We start from the raw sequence: 20,000 nt of genomic DNA on the forward strand, positions 1-20,000 counted from the left end.
GAGGTTGAAACCCAATTACAGGAGACGAAACCGAACATATTATTTCTAAGTGAAACTGGAATAGGGCCGACCACTTCTCTAGATGAGTTCATAATTAACAGATACTCTAACTTAACAGCTAAATCTGACCCCCAAGATCGCCATGGGCATGAATATGTGCCTACATTAAGGATGGCTTCCTGTGTGGCAGGGATATCTCTAGAGAAGATCCTAATTTACCCTACATGTGCTTCAGGGTTGCACTTCCTAACACCACTGCATTTATATTTGCCCTCTATCGGCCCCACAACAGTAGAGTTACTATCTTTAAGAGCATATCTGAGAAAATTGACAACATACTGTCTGCACATCCCTCAGCTAACATTCACATCTGTGGTGACTTCAACGTCCATAACGTGGAATGGCTGACCCATTCAAATAAGACAGACGATGAGGGGAGGTTTTGTCATGATTTTGCCATTGCTTATGACCTCACTCAGATTGTTCGCGAACCCACCCATGTGCCCGATACACCCGGTCAATATGCAAGCCTCCTAGACCTTTTTCTCTCAACTTCCCCTGAGCTATGTTCATGTTCCGTTCATTCTCCTCTAGGATCCTCTGACCACTCCGTTGTATCAGTTAAGATAAAAACGAAATGTAATAAGTCCCCAGACGTACCCCTCCACCGTACTGTATACCGATACTCTATGGCTGACTGGGATAGCTTCCGTACATTCATATCTGATTTACCTCTGCACTCCATGTTTAAAAAGGAAGTGTCCTCTATAGTATCAGATCTGACCGAATGGTTAATTGTAGACATAGACCAATTCATACCATCTAAAAAATTCCAACAAAAACCTAACAGCCAGCCATGGTTCTCCCCAGAATGTGCTGCTGCTATCGCGCACAGAAATCACTTTTTCCATAGCTACCAACGTAATAGATGCACTGAGACTAAACCTGCTTTCAGGACTGCCAGCAACCACTGTAAAAGAGTAATAAAAAATGCAAGAGAGCTATATGCTCAGTCTATTAAATCCAAGGTAGCTGATCAGCGGCTTGGTTCCCACCAGTTTTGGCAAATAACAAATAGGATCCTGAACAGAAGTGTGCGTTCTATCCCAACCATTATCAATGGACTAGAGGTCATCTCGTCAGCATCAGACAAGGCCAAACTATTTGCAAAGAACTTTGCAGCTAATTCTACCCTATGCGACGAAGGCCATCAACTCCCCATATTTCCTCCTATAACACAGAACAAGCTAGGTAACATACAAATATCTGTGCATGAGATCGCCAAGCTAATCAAGAACCTTGATTCCAGTAAAGCAACTGGCCTTGATAGCATCCTAATTATAGTGTTAAAAAAGCTTCAACCAGAACTCGCTCCCATACTTACAAAACTATTTAAGTGCTGCGTTAAGGAGAACTGCTTTCCGACTCCCTGGAAGACCTCATCAGTTTGCCCTGTATTTAAGAATTCAGGTGATAAGTAATCTCCCTCTCAGTACAGACCAATAAGTCTCCTGTGTGTTATGAGTAAGTTGCTGGAATCGATATTAAATAGAGAAAGTCAACCACCTCAGCAGAAACAACCTTCTTAGTAACACACAATATGGTTTCCGTTTGCAAATGTGCTAACGGTCATATCTCACAGGATTAGTGAATCTCTTAACAAAGGCTTCCTTTCTAGGGCAATTGCTCTTGACATATCAAAGGCCTTCGACAAGGTATGGCATAAGGGTCTACTTCACAAGATTTCCAGCTACGGTATAACTGGAAATGTTTTCTCAATCGTTAAATCATTTCTCTCGATAGGCTCATAAGAGTAGTGGTCGATGGACAAAAATTGGAGGCCTGCAGTATTAATGCTGGAGTCCCTCAAGGGTCAATCCTGGGCCCAACTCTCTTCCTGATCTACATCAATGACCTCCCTAAACACATACTTAAATCATTCGTTGATATCTATGCTGATGACACAACCATCTACGGCAACACATCAAAGGCTGTAAATGACAAAGTTCTCTCTGATTCTCTCTCCTCTGATCTCGAGCGCGTGGTTCAGTGGGGGAAGACGTGGCTGGTTACCTTTAATGCATCCGAAACCAAACTCCTATCCTTACATCATCAACGATCTGATCCCCATCTGGCATCAATTGTGATGGATGGCTCTCGTCTGGGTGAGGCCCCGTGTTTTGACAAGCTTCTGGGTTTGACCTTTACTCCTGATCTGAAATGGAACACGTACATCAAGTCTGTTGCCAAGGTCACTAGAAAGATGGTGGGATCCTTCTACCGCTCCAGAAGATATCTCACTACTGATGCAATTCTCTATCTATATAAAAGCCAAGTACGTCCAAGGATGGAATACTGTTGCCATATCTGGGCAGGAGCTACTAAAAACAGCCTATCCTGCCTTGACAGAGTACAAAATAGACTTTGTGGCTTAGTGGGGGATGCCCTTTTCTCTACCCTGCAACCTCTCTCCCACAGAAGAGACGTTGCGAGTCTATCCTTGTTTTATCGTTATTTCCATGGCAGGTGCTCGTCTTAACTCCTATCTCTGGTCCCCCCGTGCCAATCTTTCACAAAAAACACCCGTCTAGCTGAATCCACTGTGAAAAATTTCCCCCACTTTTTATCTGTGCCTCTTTATCTGTGCCTAAATCAAAACGTGGATTCCATGAACAAAGCTTCTTTCTTAGAACTGCACGCCTGTGGAACTCTGTTCCATCTGCCTGCTTCCCACTGGACTACAACTTGGATGTCTTCAAGTCCAACGTTAACAAGTTCCTAATGAACCGCCCCCTTAAGTAAACACTTCATCAAATCTCCACACTAACGTAATGTACTTGCAATAACCCTTATCCCTGAGTGGCTTCTGGGCCTTGATAAGTGTGAATATTGGATTGTTGATGTGAAAGGACTATCCATAGACTGCTGAGATTCATATAAACATAGTTAAATAATAAAAATAATAATAAAATACCTGTCTATTTCAGGTAAAACTATACACAATATTCATAGCCCTAATATCGCACTATTGAGCTTTTCAAAAGAACTTTGTGCTATTTTCTTATATATTTGAATACTATTCCAAGTAATTTTGTTAATTGGCTTATTTAACTCACTTATTTTACTTTAAAAGTAAAATAAATTGTTAAAATAATTTTTTAAAAACTTTGAAATCTTCAGTCTGAAGTTCTACCAACTAACCTATCTGGGCTTTCTTTTAAATAAAGCTTAAAACATTAGCTTACATATTATTAATTGATAATGTTTAGTCGTTTATTTATTTATTATTATCACTTATGTTTGAATTCATGTTTTGAAACCTGACGTAAATCAAAAATTTATAATATCACACCAAAGCTATAATATATAAGATAATGTTTTAAACTCTATTTTTTTTTTTTTTTATTACATTTTCACCTCCAAACAAGGCACATTGCCACTTTGGTGTAGGGGGCTACTATCAGGGGCAACAACTACTGGGCACTATGTAGGGATTTGGGCAGCAAGATGTCGGTTCACGTTGCACTTGAACTTCTGCACGTCAGGACAGTTGGGGAAGCAGGGACCTTGAATGGAATTCCAAAGTCTAGCGGTTCTGGGGAAGAAACTACTGGAGTAGAAAGCTCTTTTACATCTAGGGATCTCTACAGTGTGGGGGTGGGATTTTGCAGCCTGTCGGGTCTGTCGAGGGTGTTCACGACGTGGGGGCACAAGTGCTTGCAGTTCGTTAGAGCATCGGAAAGTCCAAATAAGTCGGTTAGTAGAACTTCAGACTGAAAATTTCAAGGTTTTGATTTTCGGTCATGGCATCTCTTTCATTTGTTGTGAATTTATTTATAATTAAATATAATTAGATCCTTCTTAGACAATAGAAGCATACAGGTTGTCATTGATGGACGTACATCCAAACAGCATAACATTAATGCAGGAATGCCCCAGGGGTTGATCCTTGAACCATTATTTTTCCTGATATTCATAAACAGCCTCCCTCATAATATTGTGTTCGAGCTGGGTATATTTGCTGATGATACAACGCTCTATAATATGCATGAGGGAAGAACAGGTGTACATAAATCCCAGACAATGGCAGAATCATAAGAAAATGACCTCCAGACTATAGTGGAATGGGGCAGTAAATGGATGGTAACATTTAATGCTAGTAAAACTAAGCTGCTCTCCTTTAACAATTACAAGACGCCTCTCCAACCCGCTATATCTATGACAAATAGCACCCTACATGAGAATGCTACCTTCAAACTCCTCGGCCTAACATTTGCGGGCAATATGAACTGGAACAAATGCATAAAGGACATTGCGAAGGCTGCTGCAAAGAAGGTGGGTTCCCTCTATCGAGCTAGAAGACTACCCACGCCTGAGAATATCCTGTACCTTTACAAGGCCACCAGTCGCCCATGCATGGAGTATTGTTGTCACATCTGGACTGGTGCATCTACCACTCGTCTCTCCCTCTCAGATAAGTCCAAAAAAGAGTTGTCAATCTAATCAGCCCCACTTTATCAACTAAGCTCCAGCCCCTGTCCCATCACCATAATGTTGCATCACTGTGCCTGTTTTACAAATATTTTAATGGAATGTGTTCTGATGAACTCTTTTCACTTGTACCCCTCCCCCCGACGTAAATATCCCCAACAAACCCGCTTAGCAATAAGATCTCACCCCTTCACTGTTGATGTCCCTAGATGCCAGAAAGCTTTCTATTCTAATAGTTTCTTCCCTCGAACAGCTAGACTTTGGAATTCCCTTCCTGCTGCCTGCTTCCCTGGCTGTACTGATATGCTGAAGCTTAAATGTAACGTAAAAAAATATCTTGTAAATCTTTCCTAGACATGGTCCCAAATAGTAGCCCCTTATGTTCAAGTGGTGACATACTTTCTAAGGGGTAAACACAAATTTAAAAATGCAATATTCTTCATTTCTAAAAGTAAATAAAATCTCTGATATTTTGAAATGAGACAAATTCTGCAAATTTATTTATTATGTAACTGATGGATATGTCGACAGAAAAATTTTGTTATATCGTAGATTATTATGAATAACAAGTCATTACTGGGGTTGTACAGAAAGGGTTTATTTAGGTAAAAAGGTACACACATTTCTAAGCGTCCATTGACAGCTTAGTACTAAATTCTGTCTCCCACGTGAGGAGAGTTTGCTTGTCTTTTTATAGACGTAACAGTCCATTCATTTGAGGGGTGTTGGATCAGTCCATTATATCAAATTTCTATTTATATAAAACTAACGTAGTGACCCGACGTTGCCGTGGATTGAATGACGATCAACAAATGTTTTACACGCCCATATTTTTATTGTCATCAGACTCAGTGAAATCTCTCATTTTTCAATCAAATCGATTGGTTGCCTACTCTAGTTGGGGACCCATCGTTGTGCACCAGGAGAATGCCTCTTACAGTGACTTAGTTCACAATACAGTGTACATTGCACTCTAGAGAACCTACTGTTGATTTTATACAATTATTTTTATGTATAATGGCTTGCATTAAAGTTTAAAATATAAAAAGTCAAGTGTCCTACTCCAATTGTGCTCTAAACAGAAACATTCATTTCGAACCCCTGTCATATCAAAGAACCTACTGTTGATTTTATATGTCGAGCCTTTCGGCTTGTGTGGTAATAAAACTTCTCAAATGCACTTGTGAAGTTAGGTTGTGTAAGGTGTTAACTTTGGTTAAAATTGCCTGTTCTTTCTTTCATCGGATTATTTCGATTATCGATACTTGTGGAAGACATTCCAATACAAAACCTATCTAAGAACACTGCCAAGCACATAAAACTTTTATGTGAGATTTCATAAAAATCGGCCCAGCCATTTTTGAATCCATAGGGAACTCACAGACACAGACAAAGTTCCTTTTATATAATAGTAGATAGATAGATAGATATAGAGAGATAGAGATATGGTGATAGGACGATTTTCGAAATGCGCATATACTTATAGATAAACATTTGGTTTTCAGAGCTTCATTGTAATAGTTAGAATGTTAATTATGTCATAAATTTTGCAATCTACCAAATTATATATAAAAAGCACTTTATGTGTGTGTGTCTGTATGTCTCTGTGTGTGTGAGTTCGTTCCTTATAGACTCCAAAACGTTTGAGTCGATTTTTTTAAACATTTCACACAAATGTACATTATGTATCTAGGAATGTTTGTAGATAGATTTTGTACCAGAATGCCACCCCCTCTATAAACATCGAAAAATGATAATTGAAAAAATTCAATTAAAAAATGAACAGTCAAATTTTGACCAAATTTCACCCTCTTTTACAGCTTAACATCACAAGCGCATTTGAAAAGTTTTATCACCACACAAGCAGAAGGGCCTAGCATATAAAATCAAAAGTAGGTTTTTTGATAAGACGGGGGTGCGTTCGAAATGATACTAACTTTTGTATTTTAAGCTTTAATTCAAGCCATTATATATAAAAAAAACTCTACTATTATATAAAAGGAACTTTGTCTGTGTGTTTGTGTGTTCGTTTCCTATGGACTCCAAAACAGCTCGACTGATTTTTTTTTGAAATTTCACACAAATGTACTTTATGCGCTTGGCAGTGTTCTTAAGTAGGTCTTGTATCAGAATATCTTTGGTAATCTATAATTTAAAAAAATCTAATGAATGAGGGAACAGGCGATTTTTACTAAAGTTAACGGCTAATACAGCCTAACATCACAAGTCCTATCTAGGGAGCATCCTGACATCTGCTGCCACATACGTGAAGAACAGGATCGAGCAACCCATTCTACCTTTGGTTAACTCAACTGCCACATATTCAACAACCATACACAAACGATGGCCATCAAAATAACGGTGTTCCGGGCATTAGTCCTCTCCATGCTCCTGTACAATTGTGAAACATGTATAGAAGCAATATAAAAAATCTGGAACGTTTCCAGCAAACTAAACTGAGGCAGATTTTGAAAATCCCTGAGAGAGCCACACTATCACTATTGAAGTCCTACAATGAACAGCTCTACTAAAGTATTGAGCACTTTTTCCCCCTGTTTTTTTTTTTTTTTACCAAATATACCTCCTAATATATATATATATATTAAGATTATGGGTGGTGGTGTTTGATTAACACTGCTGGGGAGCCATGATGTAATATACTGTTTTGTTTTTAAATCCCCGAAACAGTGTTTCATGGTAAACAACTAATGATCCCTTGAAAAATAAATTATTGGTATTATAGTAAATTCGAGAGCGAGTTGATGCAGTGATTGCAGGTGATTAAATGACTTACTGACTAGATGGTTTTCTAACGAATGACAAAAAATATTTTTTGTACAGTTTTAAAGGTTAAAAACTTCCAAGACTATATATATATATATATATATATATATATATATATATATACTGTGAGGAAATTTGAGGAAACCAAGAATCACCACCCTTCATAAATAAATCTTAATCTAAAATGCTAAGTTTTTAATCGATATTATACAAAAATTGTATAGACAAGTATACGTTTTGAAAAATAAGATGTTTAGTTTAAATTTAAAAAAAAAACAAAGATTATCCCATATATCACATCGGAAGTTATGTTTGAATATTTGTATCATTTCTAATTTATCTTTTGCAGTCAAATGTAGAATGGACAAGAATAAAGAATCAAAACTTTACGATTCTGAAAGCCGATTCTAGAACCCTTTTTGCTGCGTCCATAAGCAACTTGGAAAAGAGCAGTTCACTAACCATCACTGCCTCAATTATATTTCACTTTTTTTATATACTAATCCTTAATTTATGAAGCTCAATGTAATTACAGAGCATATAACAAACAAATGACAATGTAATTAAATAAATAAATTGTAAGATGGTCAACACCATGAAATTTAGAATATAGACATGTCATTTGTTTGTTATATATATATATATATATATATATATATTTGTTTATTGTTATATAAACATGCTCACATCCCGCTGCTACAAATAGCCACTTGTTTCAATCAAACAACAGATATCATCAGGCAGCGACTTGACTATTCAAAAGTTCAATGAATAATCTTATTATTCATTGAACTTTTGAATAGTCTTATTATTCATTGAACTTTTGAATAGTCAAGTCGCTGCCTGATGATATCTGTTGTTTGATTGAAACAAGTGGCTATTTGTAGCAGCGGGATGTGAGCATGTTTATATAACAATAAACAAGTATTATCAGCTCTTTTTATTGAGCACTATCTAACAACCTCGTTGAATTCATTAGTCCATTACTTTTGAATATAAAAAAACCCGAGTATATATATATATATATATATATATATATATATATACAGTGATGATCATATTTATTGGCACGGTAAAATAAAAGTTAAATTTTGTCTAATAAATTCTAAAAAAGGGATTAAATTAAAGAAAATAACAAAGTATATTATGTATTTTTAACTGGCCTTTCCGATGCAGCAATCGGATTTTAGAAAAAATAAATAACAAAGGAACAACAAACATAATTGCAAAAAACCCTTGTTCAAAATTATTGGCACGATTTATTTAATAATCAATTGTATAGCCTTTGGCCTTGATTACCTTCCTCAGTCGCTTTTCATAGTTTACAACCAAGTTGTTGCATTCTTCAGTAGTAATTTTAGCCCACTCTTCCTGACAATAATCCTCCAATTGAATAAGATTCTTAGGCTTCCTTTGCATTACTCTCAATTTTAATGTTCTCCATAAATTTTCAATTGGATTAAGGTCTGGGCTTTGTGATGGCCACTCCAAAACATTAATATGATTGTCCTCAAGCCATTTCTTAGTCAGTTTAGCCGAATGCTTTGGGTCATTATCTTGCATGAACCACCAACGACGACCAAGTGAGAGCTCTTTAGCAGAGTCTTTCAGGTTTTCATCCAATATTTTAACATAATCTTCCTTTTTCATGCTACCTGTGACCTTAACAAGTCGCCCTGGTCCAGAGGCAGCAAAGGATCCCCAAAACATCAAACTGCCTCCACCGTGCTTCACTGTGGGTATGGTGTTCTTAGGCAGGAAAGCTTCGCCAGATTTTCTGTAAATATAAGACACTTTATTATGGCCAAATAACTCTATTTTCGTTTCGTCAGTCCATAGAACACGTTTCCAGAATGCAACATCTTTATCAATATGACGTTTTGCAAAGGCTAGCCTTGCTTTCAGGTGCATAGGCTTCAATAAGGGAGTCTTTCTCGGACGACATGCTTTTAAACCAGCTCTCTTCAAAACTCTACCAACTGTATGTCGAGATACATTCACTCCAGAGGTGCTCTGTTCATCAACAATCTCCCCAACAGAGATCCTTGGGTTTTGTTTTACTTGTCGAACAATTTTCCGTTCATCTCTTGGGGAAAGAATCCTTTTTCTCCCTCTACCCTCTAAACTCATAACGTGGCCTTGCGATTTGAACTTGTTTATTATGGCTCTAACAGTGGATTTGGGAAGGTTTAGCTTCTTTGAAATCTTATCATAGCCCTCCCCATTGGTATGGCATGCTACAACAAGCTTCCTGACGTCTTCGCTGTGTTCCTTAGTTTTAACCATGGCGATTGAAAATTATAATTTAGTCACTTATAATAGTTTAAATAAATCGCTATCTAAAAATTATCTGAAAAAAATTATTCACTGAATTAGCGTTAAACAAGCATAATATGGCTATAAAAAAGTTCAGAAAGCACGTAAACCGGAAATTGATTGATATTATACTGATACTAAAAGAAAAACAAAGCCGTGCCAATAATTTTGAACAAGGGTTTTTTGCAATTATGTTTGTTGTTCCTTTGTTATTTATTTTTTCTAAAATCCGATTGCTGCATCGGAAAGGCCAGTTAAAAATACATAATATACTTTGTTATTTTCTTTAATTTAATCCCTTTTTTAGAATTTATTAGACAAAATTTAACTTTTCTTTTACCGTGCCAATAAATATGATCATCACTGTGTATATATATATATATATATATATATATATATATTCCTCCCCTCTTCCTCTCTTTTCCTTTTCTTCCCTTTCACTCCTCCTTCTCCTCTCTCTATCCAGCGCTTCAAATCTTGGTTTTTGATGCTCGTTTGTAATTTTAAAGAATCCTTTATTTTGATTTGAATTGTCTGAAGAGATCGCCAAGATAAGATTATTGCCTTGATGATTGAAACAATTTGTAATGATTTAAGCAAAAAAACCCGAGGTTGAAATAATAAAAACATATTCAGCTCTACTAAAGTATTGAGCACTTTTTCCCCCTCTTTTTTTTTTTTTTTTTTTTTTTACCAAATATAACTCCTGATATATATATACTGTGAGTAAATTTGAGGAAACCAAGAATCACCACCCTTCATAAATAAATCTTAATCTAAAATGCTAAGTTTTTAATCGATATTATACAAAAATTGTATAGACAAGTATACGTTTTGAAAAATAAGATGTTTAGTTTAAATTTTAAAAAAAAAACAAAGATTATCCCATATATCACATCGGAAGTTATGTTTGAATATTTGTATCATTTCTAATTTATCTTTTGCAGTCAAATGTAGAATGGACAAGAATAAAGAATCAAAACTTTACGATTCTGAAAGCCGATTCTAGAACCCTTTTTGCTGCGTCCATAAGCAACTTGGAAAAGAGCAGTTCATTAACTTTAGCTGAATGTGTTCTGACTCAAGGAATAGGTAAATAAAAAGAAAACTGTTTTGTCTTTTTTGTTTTGTTTTGTTTTTTGTTTATGTATATTAACATGTGCGTGGGTGTGGTAAAAACAATTATTTTTGTATTAATACTATAGTACTTTTAATGTACTTGTGTGTGTGTGTCACGGTTTCCAGATTATGAATTATTCAATCAGGAGATACTTGTTGTTAAAAAGGAGGATAGAAAATGATAACATATTACGAACATTAAATTATTAGTATATAGAAACGCTAATTTAATTTATCATCTTCTATCGTCCTTTTTAATAAATAGGATCTCCTGATCACTGAAGACACAATCTAAAAAAAATATATATATATATATATAATAAAAAAAAAAATGGTGTCGCTTTTGGGCTGTACGTGAAAGTAAAATATACTTTCTTGGTCTTCTGATTAGGTTTCAAGGTCACTTCATATAAAAACGTTATCACTGCAAAGACAAAGAAAAGCAACAAAAAATGAGAAGAGAAAAGACTACGAGGATAGAAACACAAACAATTTTATTAAGAAAAGAAAAAAAAAGAAACTTACAGCCAAAAAAGTTCACAAGCTGTCTGCTGCTAAGATTTTGTTCTCAGCTACAAAGAAAGTCCTTTGTGTGGTGACAATTATGAAATACTGCTGTGATATGAGATTTCTGAACAATTATGAAATACTGCTGTGATATGAGATTTCAACCGAAGTAGGGTTTTTTTTTTTTAGAAAGGTCGAAATACTTTAGCAAAGTCGAAAAGAGTTTGCTCCCTTCGTTTGCAATTTAAGCTTACATTTTGTAATGTCTATTTTAAAATAAAAGCCCTTTCTTGTAGATTTGTTGAAATATCTGCAGACAAAGATAACTTATTATCTGAAATAATGTTCTGAGAGTGTTCTTTTATAGCAAGGAATTTATTTCCTCATTTTCCTGAAGGAATAGCCTGTAAAAAATACACATAGTTCTTCGTATAATAACGTTTTCTGAAGAGGCAAGAAGTCCAGTAAAAAAAGCTTCAATAAAGCTGTGCAGATCAGTCAACAAATGATCTTTGAGTCCGGTCAGAATAGAAATATTCTTTTCTTTTGAACTTAGAAAAACTGCATTTTGAGATGTATCCATTTTCTTCAGGCCTTAGAAGAAAATATCTAGTTATAGTCGTAGACACTTCCAATTCAATTTTTCCTTATGAGAATATTTCTCACATGTGTCTTCTCTCCTGCATGTTGGTATTTTTTCGACATATTTAACTGGTAAGTTCTTGACAGATTTCTTGGATTTATTTGGAGTAGATTTCTCTCAGCAAGAATTTATCAGGTAACTTAGACGCAATCACTTCAACATGGTAACTTAGACGAGTTCACTTCGACATTTTAACCTCCTGTTTAGGCAAAGTCAACACATTTTAAGTGTCAAGTCCTAACTGCCAACTTCAGCTTGAATTTTATCACAAAATGCAAGAATGTGCAGATCAATCAACAGGTAGAAATGCGTCACATGACCAACAACATCAGCAGCAGAGAAGCAAACTCAAGAGAAAGGAAGAAGAGGGAAAAAAAGAGAAGATGTATCTGAAAGATTTTTTTTCGACATTTAATTCAATCAAATTCACAGATTTGAAAAGTCAAGGAGTTGATAGCATTTGCATAAGCTTGTATCAGGATGCTAGAGCCACAATAACTTTAAAGACCCAACAGAATAGCAAAATAATAAATATAGAAATAAGTGACAGTCAAGGCAACAACAGTCCACCAAACCTCTTTATATCTTGCCTGCCTGTTAAATTTGGAGATCAATAAAATTGATTGGGAAGACAATACAAATATAAACAGAGACTACGTGGCTCATCTACAATATCATATATCAGGAATTAGAAGGTATTGTTAACAACATTCGCAATGCTAGCCATATAGTTAGTCTTGAAATTCACACTGTTATATCGCAAGATCCCCACACAGTTACATAAACGAAGCACGGGACAAGGAGGAACTATGGAACAACAATGGCGGTGCGGAGACAAATGTTGTTTGTCGGCAAAAGTTTCAGAGCCGTATTAAACACACATCGAGGTGTCAAAACACATCCACTCCCACACCCACATCAAACAGCATAACCCGCAAATCATCCGGGCGGGAAACACATTAACGACATCAACTAAATTAGAAGTGGAAATATTAATAATACACCTGACAACCCCTCTCACATGCACTTCAAACATAAATAGTTAGGTCACGGAGTACGGTCGCGACGTGATTCCTACATAAGCTGATTCGCAATGTTTACAGTTTTGATTGGATATATACAACTGAATATACCTCCAAATAAGCGAATCCCTGATGTGTGGTTAATTACGGAAAACTAACACAAATAAAAAATACGACGGCCATTTTGACTCCGGAGCCGATATACCCCCTACTACGTCCGCACTCGCTGTATAAATAAGCCGACCGTCAGAGAAAACAGTGAGTTACCGGCAGATTGCCAACCAGAGCAGATCGCCTCGCTGACGGTATCAGCAGCAGCAGCAGCAGCAGCAGCAGCCACAGCCGCCCCCCTCAGCTCTTTCCAGCAGCAGCAGCAGCAGCCACAGCCGTTCCCCTCAACTCCTTCCAGCAGCAGCAGCGGCAGCTCCCCTCTCGGCGAAAGCAGTTGATTCAAAAGTGCTTAGTCACCTATCACTGTTTGTTCCCTGAGGCCTACCACCAGAGGACTCCACCTCTCTTCAGCAACTCCCCTCTCGGCGACAGCAGTTGATTCAAAAGTGCCTAGTCACCTATCACTGCTCGTTCCCTTGAAGAATACCACCAGCGAACCCCAACTCATCCCAGCGACTCCTTAGTGGCAACAGCGGTGGCGATACACCGCCTATTCCAGTCCGGGTCGTCATCATCAGACCGTACCAGCATCTAGGCCCCTGTACCTGTCAGATCCCGATCAGGCCAGGACTCTTACCTACCATAACACCTGGATCCGTATTCCGGTCCTCGTAACGCCTAGCTGACCGTGTATACCAATTCACCTTGACCCTCAATAAAGGTTTGAACTGAATTACTTCGTTTGTTCTCCTTGCTTCCATATGCTCGTGTGGTTATATAACAACACTAAAAAAACAAGGTCATGTTAAACAAATATAGCACAAAAGCTTCAGTATGTAGTGAATGGTGAAGATGTTGATGAAACTGACAACTATATCTACCTAGAGAAGCAGTGTCAGAAACATAAATAAGTAAAAGTATTTATTCATGTCAGAAATTTATTTGTTTTCAGATAAATTCGACGCGAAACGAGAATCGGCAAAAAAATAAACTAATAAAATAAAGGGGAGAGTGTAAATGAATAAAGGTCTTGTTTAAAATGAAGAAAAAAATTTTATTTACAAACAGGTTGCAAATTATTCCCTTTGCAGGCACTCAAAAACAAAAAACGCCAAATAACAAAAAATAACACAAAAAAAAAAAAACTGCTTCATAAGTTGTAAACGTAACTACAACAAATGACTACCATTAAAATGAAAATTAAGAAAAGTACTTAAAAAAATATGCACACAATAACTTCAATAAATTCTACAGAACGTACTCATAAGTTTGAAGATAGACTGTACAGCCATTTGCCTTTTTTTTTTAACTGCCAGTTTAAAGGTTTTGAAATTACTCTAAATTTCTTTCCCTCAAAAAACCGCGAGTACCGCATATATAAAATTTGTAAGGAAGTATTTGCCCTGTCACGACCCGGGGTTTTCTTTTTGCCGGGTTGTTCTTCCAGGAGGAAAGACTCTGGAATCTTTGTTCACGGGAAGCAATGAAGCACGCATCCACTCCCCTTGGTGGCAGGATTTGAAAAGAAAGATTTTCGCGCTAGATTCTGTGATATCATTCCAAAAGAGTTAGCATTGCCTTTTTATTCAAAATCCATGGCAGTTTCGTATGAAATCAAATTCAATAAAAGTAAAAAATACAACAAATATAATGTATGAACTAGAATAAAAACAGAATACAAAAATATAAATATGATTACAAAATGGTACAAAAAATTCCAACAGTTATGGTGATATCATGTCTGAAGTCGAACGGTAACTTATGCTCTGATGAATGGTTTTTGCCAAAGTAAACATCATCTTCCTTTCATTAATTTTTATTAATTGCGGACTATTATTCTCATCTTTTCTTAGTTATATACCATTCAGTACGGACCCGACCATGGAAGATCAGATAATAAACATGAATTTATAAGACCAAAAAATTCAACCTTCATCGCCGTTTGGGCCCGTGGCGCAGTTGATAGAGACGTTGAATCTCTATGGTTCCAAGTGATGATTGTCTGAAGATAGTGGTTTCAATCCTACCCAAAGCCGGCCAGAGGCTTACTTGACCAAAAACGTGGTGAGACGACAACTATGGAAGGCAGTAATTGCAGTGAATGCAGTCAGAAGATTCAGAGTTCCTATCCGTCGCGGTTACCACCTGACGAAGGCCAGAGGAATAGTTGGTCGAAACGTCATGAAACAACTAAGAAAAGATGAGGATAATAGTCCGCAATAAATAAAATTAATAAATAATACTCATCTTAATGAATTCCAATTAAATAGTATATCTTTCTTTCATTTTTATTACTTCTTTCCACGTTTTCCCTGCCAACTGACCCTGCTATCTCAACTTTTCTACATCTACTATCCCAAGCACTCTCATCCATTCTTTTGTCATTGTTGGCTTAACACCTGTTTTACATGCTATCGTATGTTGACTTTTAATCTGACTTATCTCTGGCCAGGTATTTATTCGGGCCTCTTTCCCTGAAATCCATTCTTCTTGTTTCTTTTCATGTTTCCATTTGCCATTCTCTTCCCAACTGACCTGCTACCTCAACTGTTCTACATCTAGTAACCAGAACATTTTTATCTATTCTTTCAATGCGACCAAACCAACAAAACCCTCTGTTCTGATAATATCTAATATATATTAGGGTATATATTAAAAGGGTATATGTCTCTCTGTCCGTCTGTTTCTATATTTTCAAACTTATCTCTTCCGAAACTAAAAGTCACAGAGCGGCGCTAGAAGCCTCAAATGATTGACTAAAGACCTATAAAAGAATGATCCAAAAAAAATCCAGTTAAAATATTTTTTAAGGCGTCAAAAATGGGTCAAAATTGAAATAATCTTTAAACATTTTATACATTCCTCTTAATTTATTTTTAATCAGTTCATATGTGTGCCACATTGGTACAGTGGTAACGTCACCAGCTTTGAATGCTACAGTTTTGGTTTCAGTTTCGATTTTAACTGATGGCACCCAAATACTTTTTTTTTTTTTTTACTTTTGATATTATGATTCTATAATGATATATATGAAATTTGGACAAATTAAAATATTATATTTAAGCATATTATATGGCTGGGCAAAACCGGGCGCTCATCCGTTAGTCTCTCTAAAGAGTAAAAAGACAACATTAAATGGAAAGTTCTGACATATGGGTAGCAATAGAAAAATAGAATATAGAGACTCTAATCCCCCAAAAATTGGAAGCTTCTACTTATAGACAGGAGTGATAAGAAGTGGCCAATCAAATGGAAGGACGCTCTGCTACCAACCAATCAGAAATTGGAATTTCTACTATTATATAAAAGTCACTTTGTGTATGTGTGTGTGTGTGTGTGTGTGTGTGTGTGTGTGTGTGTGTGTGTGTGTGTGTGTGTGTTTCAGAGGTTCCAAAACAGCTGAGCCTATCTTTTGCAAATTTCACACAAAGGTAATCTATATTTCTGGTAGTGTTGGGACGATTCCTAATTTTTTTCCGATTCCGATTCCAGGAAAATGTTGATTAATGATTCCGATACCAAGTACGATTCTGATTCCAATTCCCGTGGAATTGTTGTTTTGAAATATACCATTATATAATCGAAAGTTTTTGTGTAGCGAAAAAATTTGGTACAGCGAAAAAGTGGAAATATAATTAAAGGAATTTCGAAAACAATGTGATTTTTTTTCGTAAAATTTCTTTCATTGAAGATAAAAGTGAAAACAAATATTTTAAGCATAAATTAAACATGCACCACAAAATTAATAACAATCAATTTAAGGAGTTATTTTATATATTAAAAATATAAAGGAAAAGGGTTGATGTACACGAATGCTACCCCTGTAGCGAAATACGCATCGGCTCCAATGTTGTACAATTGTACATTGTTTTCAAGTTTAATTATGTTCACGGGACTATAAACCATTCACAAAATTTTGTGGATCCTCTTACTGGTGTTTGCACCAACAATATTGAAGCCTACTGGTCTCATATTAAAAGATTAAAATACATATTGGGATCAGTAGGAGAAATTAAATGGTCTCATGTCGATGAGGAGGCCATGTATAGAAAGGCTTATAACATGAAAAGTGAAAAAATATTAGATAATTTTGAAACGTTTTTAGCGCATGTTCATGAAAAATATGGTAATTAAAAAAAATCCCAATAAACTTTTGGGAAAAAACATGTTTTGAACAATTGAAATTTTTATTTTTTTATTTTTGAATAAAAATTTCAATTGTTCAAAACAAAAAAGAGTAGTGTTCTCGTTGAGTAGTTTTTATTTTATTCAAGAAAATAAAAGGTACTCATGCACTTATTGAGCCGTGCTGAAATAATGACATTATTTAGAAAGCCATTCTTAACATGGGGACGGGAGGCTGTTGTGTACCTATTCTATACTTCCACCTAACAATTTAATAAAAACAGGTATCGTAAAACTTTAATTAAACTTGAAAATACTATAGCGCAGATCAATAAGTGCACTAGCACCAAATAACATTTCACTGTGTTTCAATCTCCGACATTCCATGAGAGGTACGTACACGCTAAAGCTTTTTGTTTATTTTTGTTTATCGCCACAAGTGCTAATTTTGACTTTCACCAATTTTCCTTTAAAAAATAATTAGAAACTCTTCAAACATTGGGCGATGCACTTAAACCATTAATAAAAAAAATAACGGTAACATAAATGCATAAGAACCAAATTTTTTTTTTTTTTTTTTTGCTTTCATTTGCTTTTATTTTGTTTGTTTGTTAAATCCAGCAAAAAAATAAATAAATAAAGATAACAAAAGAATACAAAAACAATAAGAAAAGGGTATCGTAAAACTTTAATTAAACTTGAAAATAATATTTAAAAAATAGTGTGAATTCCATTTTGATTTTTATCAATTTTCCTGTTAATAATTATATAAACTCCATCAAAAAAAAAAAAAAATATCCATCAAAAAAAAAAAAAAAACACAGATAAAATCATAATGACAAAAATCAGTGAAACTTAGGTCCGCAGACGAGCCTCATTCTGACATTCGGAAAATTTAGGTTTAACAACCAGTGAAGCTACCGAAAAGTAACCCTTTTGAATGCAGATAGATATAAACCATATTTTTAAAATTAATTCCTTAATTTTACTTAAAAACAAAATGTAAACATATATAACAAAATATTTTAGAAAATAATTTCTCAATTTTAAATAAAAATTGATTGTAAAGAATTTTTTTTTTAAATAATTATTGAAAAATATTGCAAAGTGTTTACATAGCTGGTTCTTTGGGATAATAGGGGCGCTTGAAACCCCCCCCCCTTCCAAAATGAAAAAAGCTTCAGTGTTTTTACTATTTTAAAGCGTTTTTTTTTTCTTTCTTTTTTTTTTTTTAAAGTTTGAAACACAAGTAGTGGCTAGTTAACTTAGAACAACAAGTATGCATGGCAGAAATTCTTCAGGGTTTAAATATATTGTAATGCTTTTATGGTGGTTGAAAAACGTTTTTCAGCCGCTATATTACTTCCTATATACTTGCCTCGCGACGAGGGCAGAGTTAGACACAAGGGCGGTTTTTAATGTAAAAACGAAATGGTGAAATATAAAAGCAAGTTAAGCTAAAAGTTAAAAAAAAAAAAAGTTTTAATTCAAAGAAGAAAACTCATTTAAATAAAGATTATCTTTAAAGTAGTTAATAAAATTCTTATACATCATATTAGATATGTTATGAAAAGTTCTATGACGCTTTTATCATAAATTTTTGAGAGCATTAATCTCACTTCAAACAAACAGTTCAACTTAAAAATATAAGAGATTCTATTCTTTATCTTCATTTGCAAGCTTTTACAATTCAGAGCTCCTCTGGATTGATGACTGCCATTATATTTGGAACAAGCCTTCTCTTTTCTTCTGAAACTGAACTAAAACAAAAATGGTTGACGACTCAAAACGTGACCATATACTCGGCATCATTCTACGTGAAAGAAAAAGAAACACCCCAGTTAGACAACAAACCGAAGTAAACAACATCATAACCACAGTATGAACAACGAAACTTAGATGAACAGGTCACCTTTCACGCTCAACAAACAGCAAATAAACATTTAAAATAACAGTATTGTTGTCACATTTGGGCTAGTGCATCTGCTACTAGTCTCTCACTCCTGGACAGGGTTCAAAAAAGAGTCGCCAACTGTATTGACATGCAAAAGTTCAAGTTTAATGTGAACAGACATCTTGCTGCTCAACTCCCTATATAGTATCCCTGCAAATTATGTCTCTGATAGTAGTTCCATACATCAAAGTGGCACTGTGCTTTGTTTGGGGTGAAAATGTAAAAAAAAAAGAAAGAAAAAAAAGAATGGAAATGACCTAGCAGAAGACTAAAAATCTGGTAGAGATAACTTCAACAGAAAATGGTCCTGAATATGACCTTAAACTATATCCAGTGGTGAGGCCCCAGCTTGTGGATTTTGGGGAGTGTGGAGCCACCCTTTAATTACCATTTCTCCCAGGTCCACTTTGACCCGGAGTGGTAGTACCTGTTAGAGTTCCAACTATGGGTTAAATAGAAACCGACTTGAAAACAACAAATATATTCTATTAAAAACTTTTTCTTCAAAATCTTTGGATTCGGCATTAAATAACCCGAAATGGGTTGATATGCCATAAAACAAAAACAACCAACATCAACAGAAACTGAGTTCTATGTGATCTAGCCTCGTCAGAAACAAAGTAGGGGAGGGAGCGTTTTTACCAATTTTACAAACACATTATTTTTGTTTTTATGTTTCTTTTTTATTTAATTCCAAAGTACTTGTGTAGAAGATACACAAATGATATAATTAATTTTTTGTAAATTAGTTGATTCATTACATAACATGAAAAGAATTTTTTTTTTGCACGGCATGTTTTTCTTTTTTTTTTTTTATTGATTTGGAAACACTTATTTTTTGAATGTATGCACTCTGACTGTGCCTTTTCTCTCCATATTTGGGCATCACTAGAAATGATACGCAAATGAACCATATATGCACTAGTTT

General features: G+C 35.3%; 1 protein-coding gene across 1 annotated transcript in view; it reads left to right on the top strand.

The window, feature by feature from the left end:
- LOC145296884 (uncharacterized) overlaps positions 1 to 20,000 on the top strand; it is a 175,686-nt gene that overhangs the window by 108,068 nt on the left and 47,618 nt on the right. The window contains exon 11 of the mRNA XM_080143030.1: positions 10,539 to 10,683. Within this exon, the coding sequence (XP_079999156.1) occupies positions 10,539 to 10,683 (145 nt within the window). The remainder of the gene's footprint in view (positions 1 to 10,538; positions 10,684 to 20,000) is intronic.

The sequence above is a fragment of the Euprymna scolopes genome, chromosome 17 (assembly GCF_053919585.1).
Source record: "Euprymna scolopes isolate OS-2025 chromosome 17, ASM5391958v1, whole genome shotgun sequence".
Lineage (NCBI taxonomy): Eukaryota > Metazoa > Mollusca > Cephalopoda > Sepiida > Sepiolidae > Euprymna > Euprymna scolopes.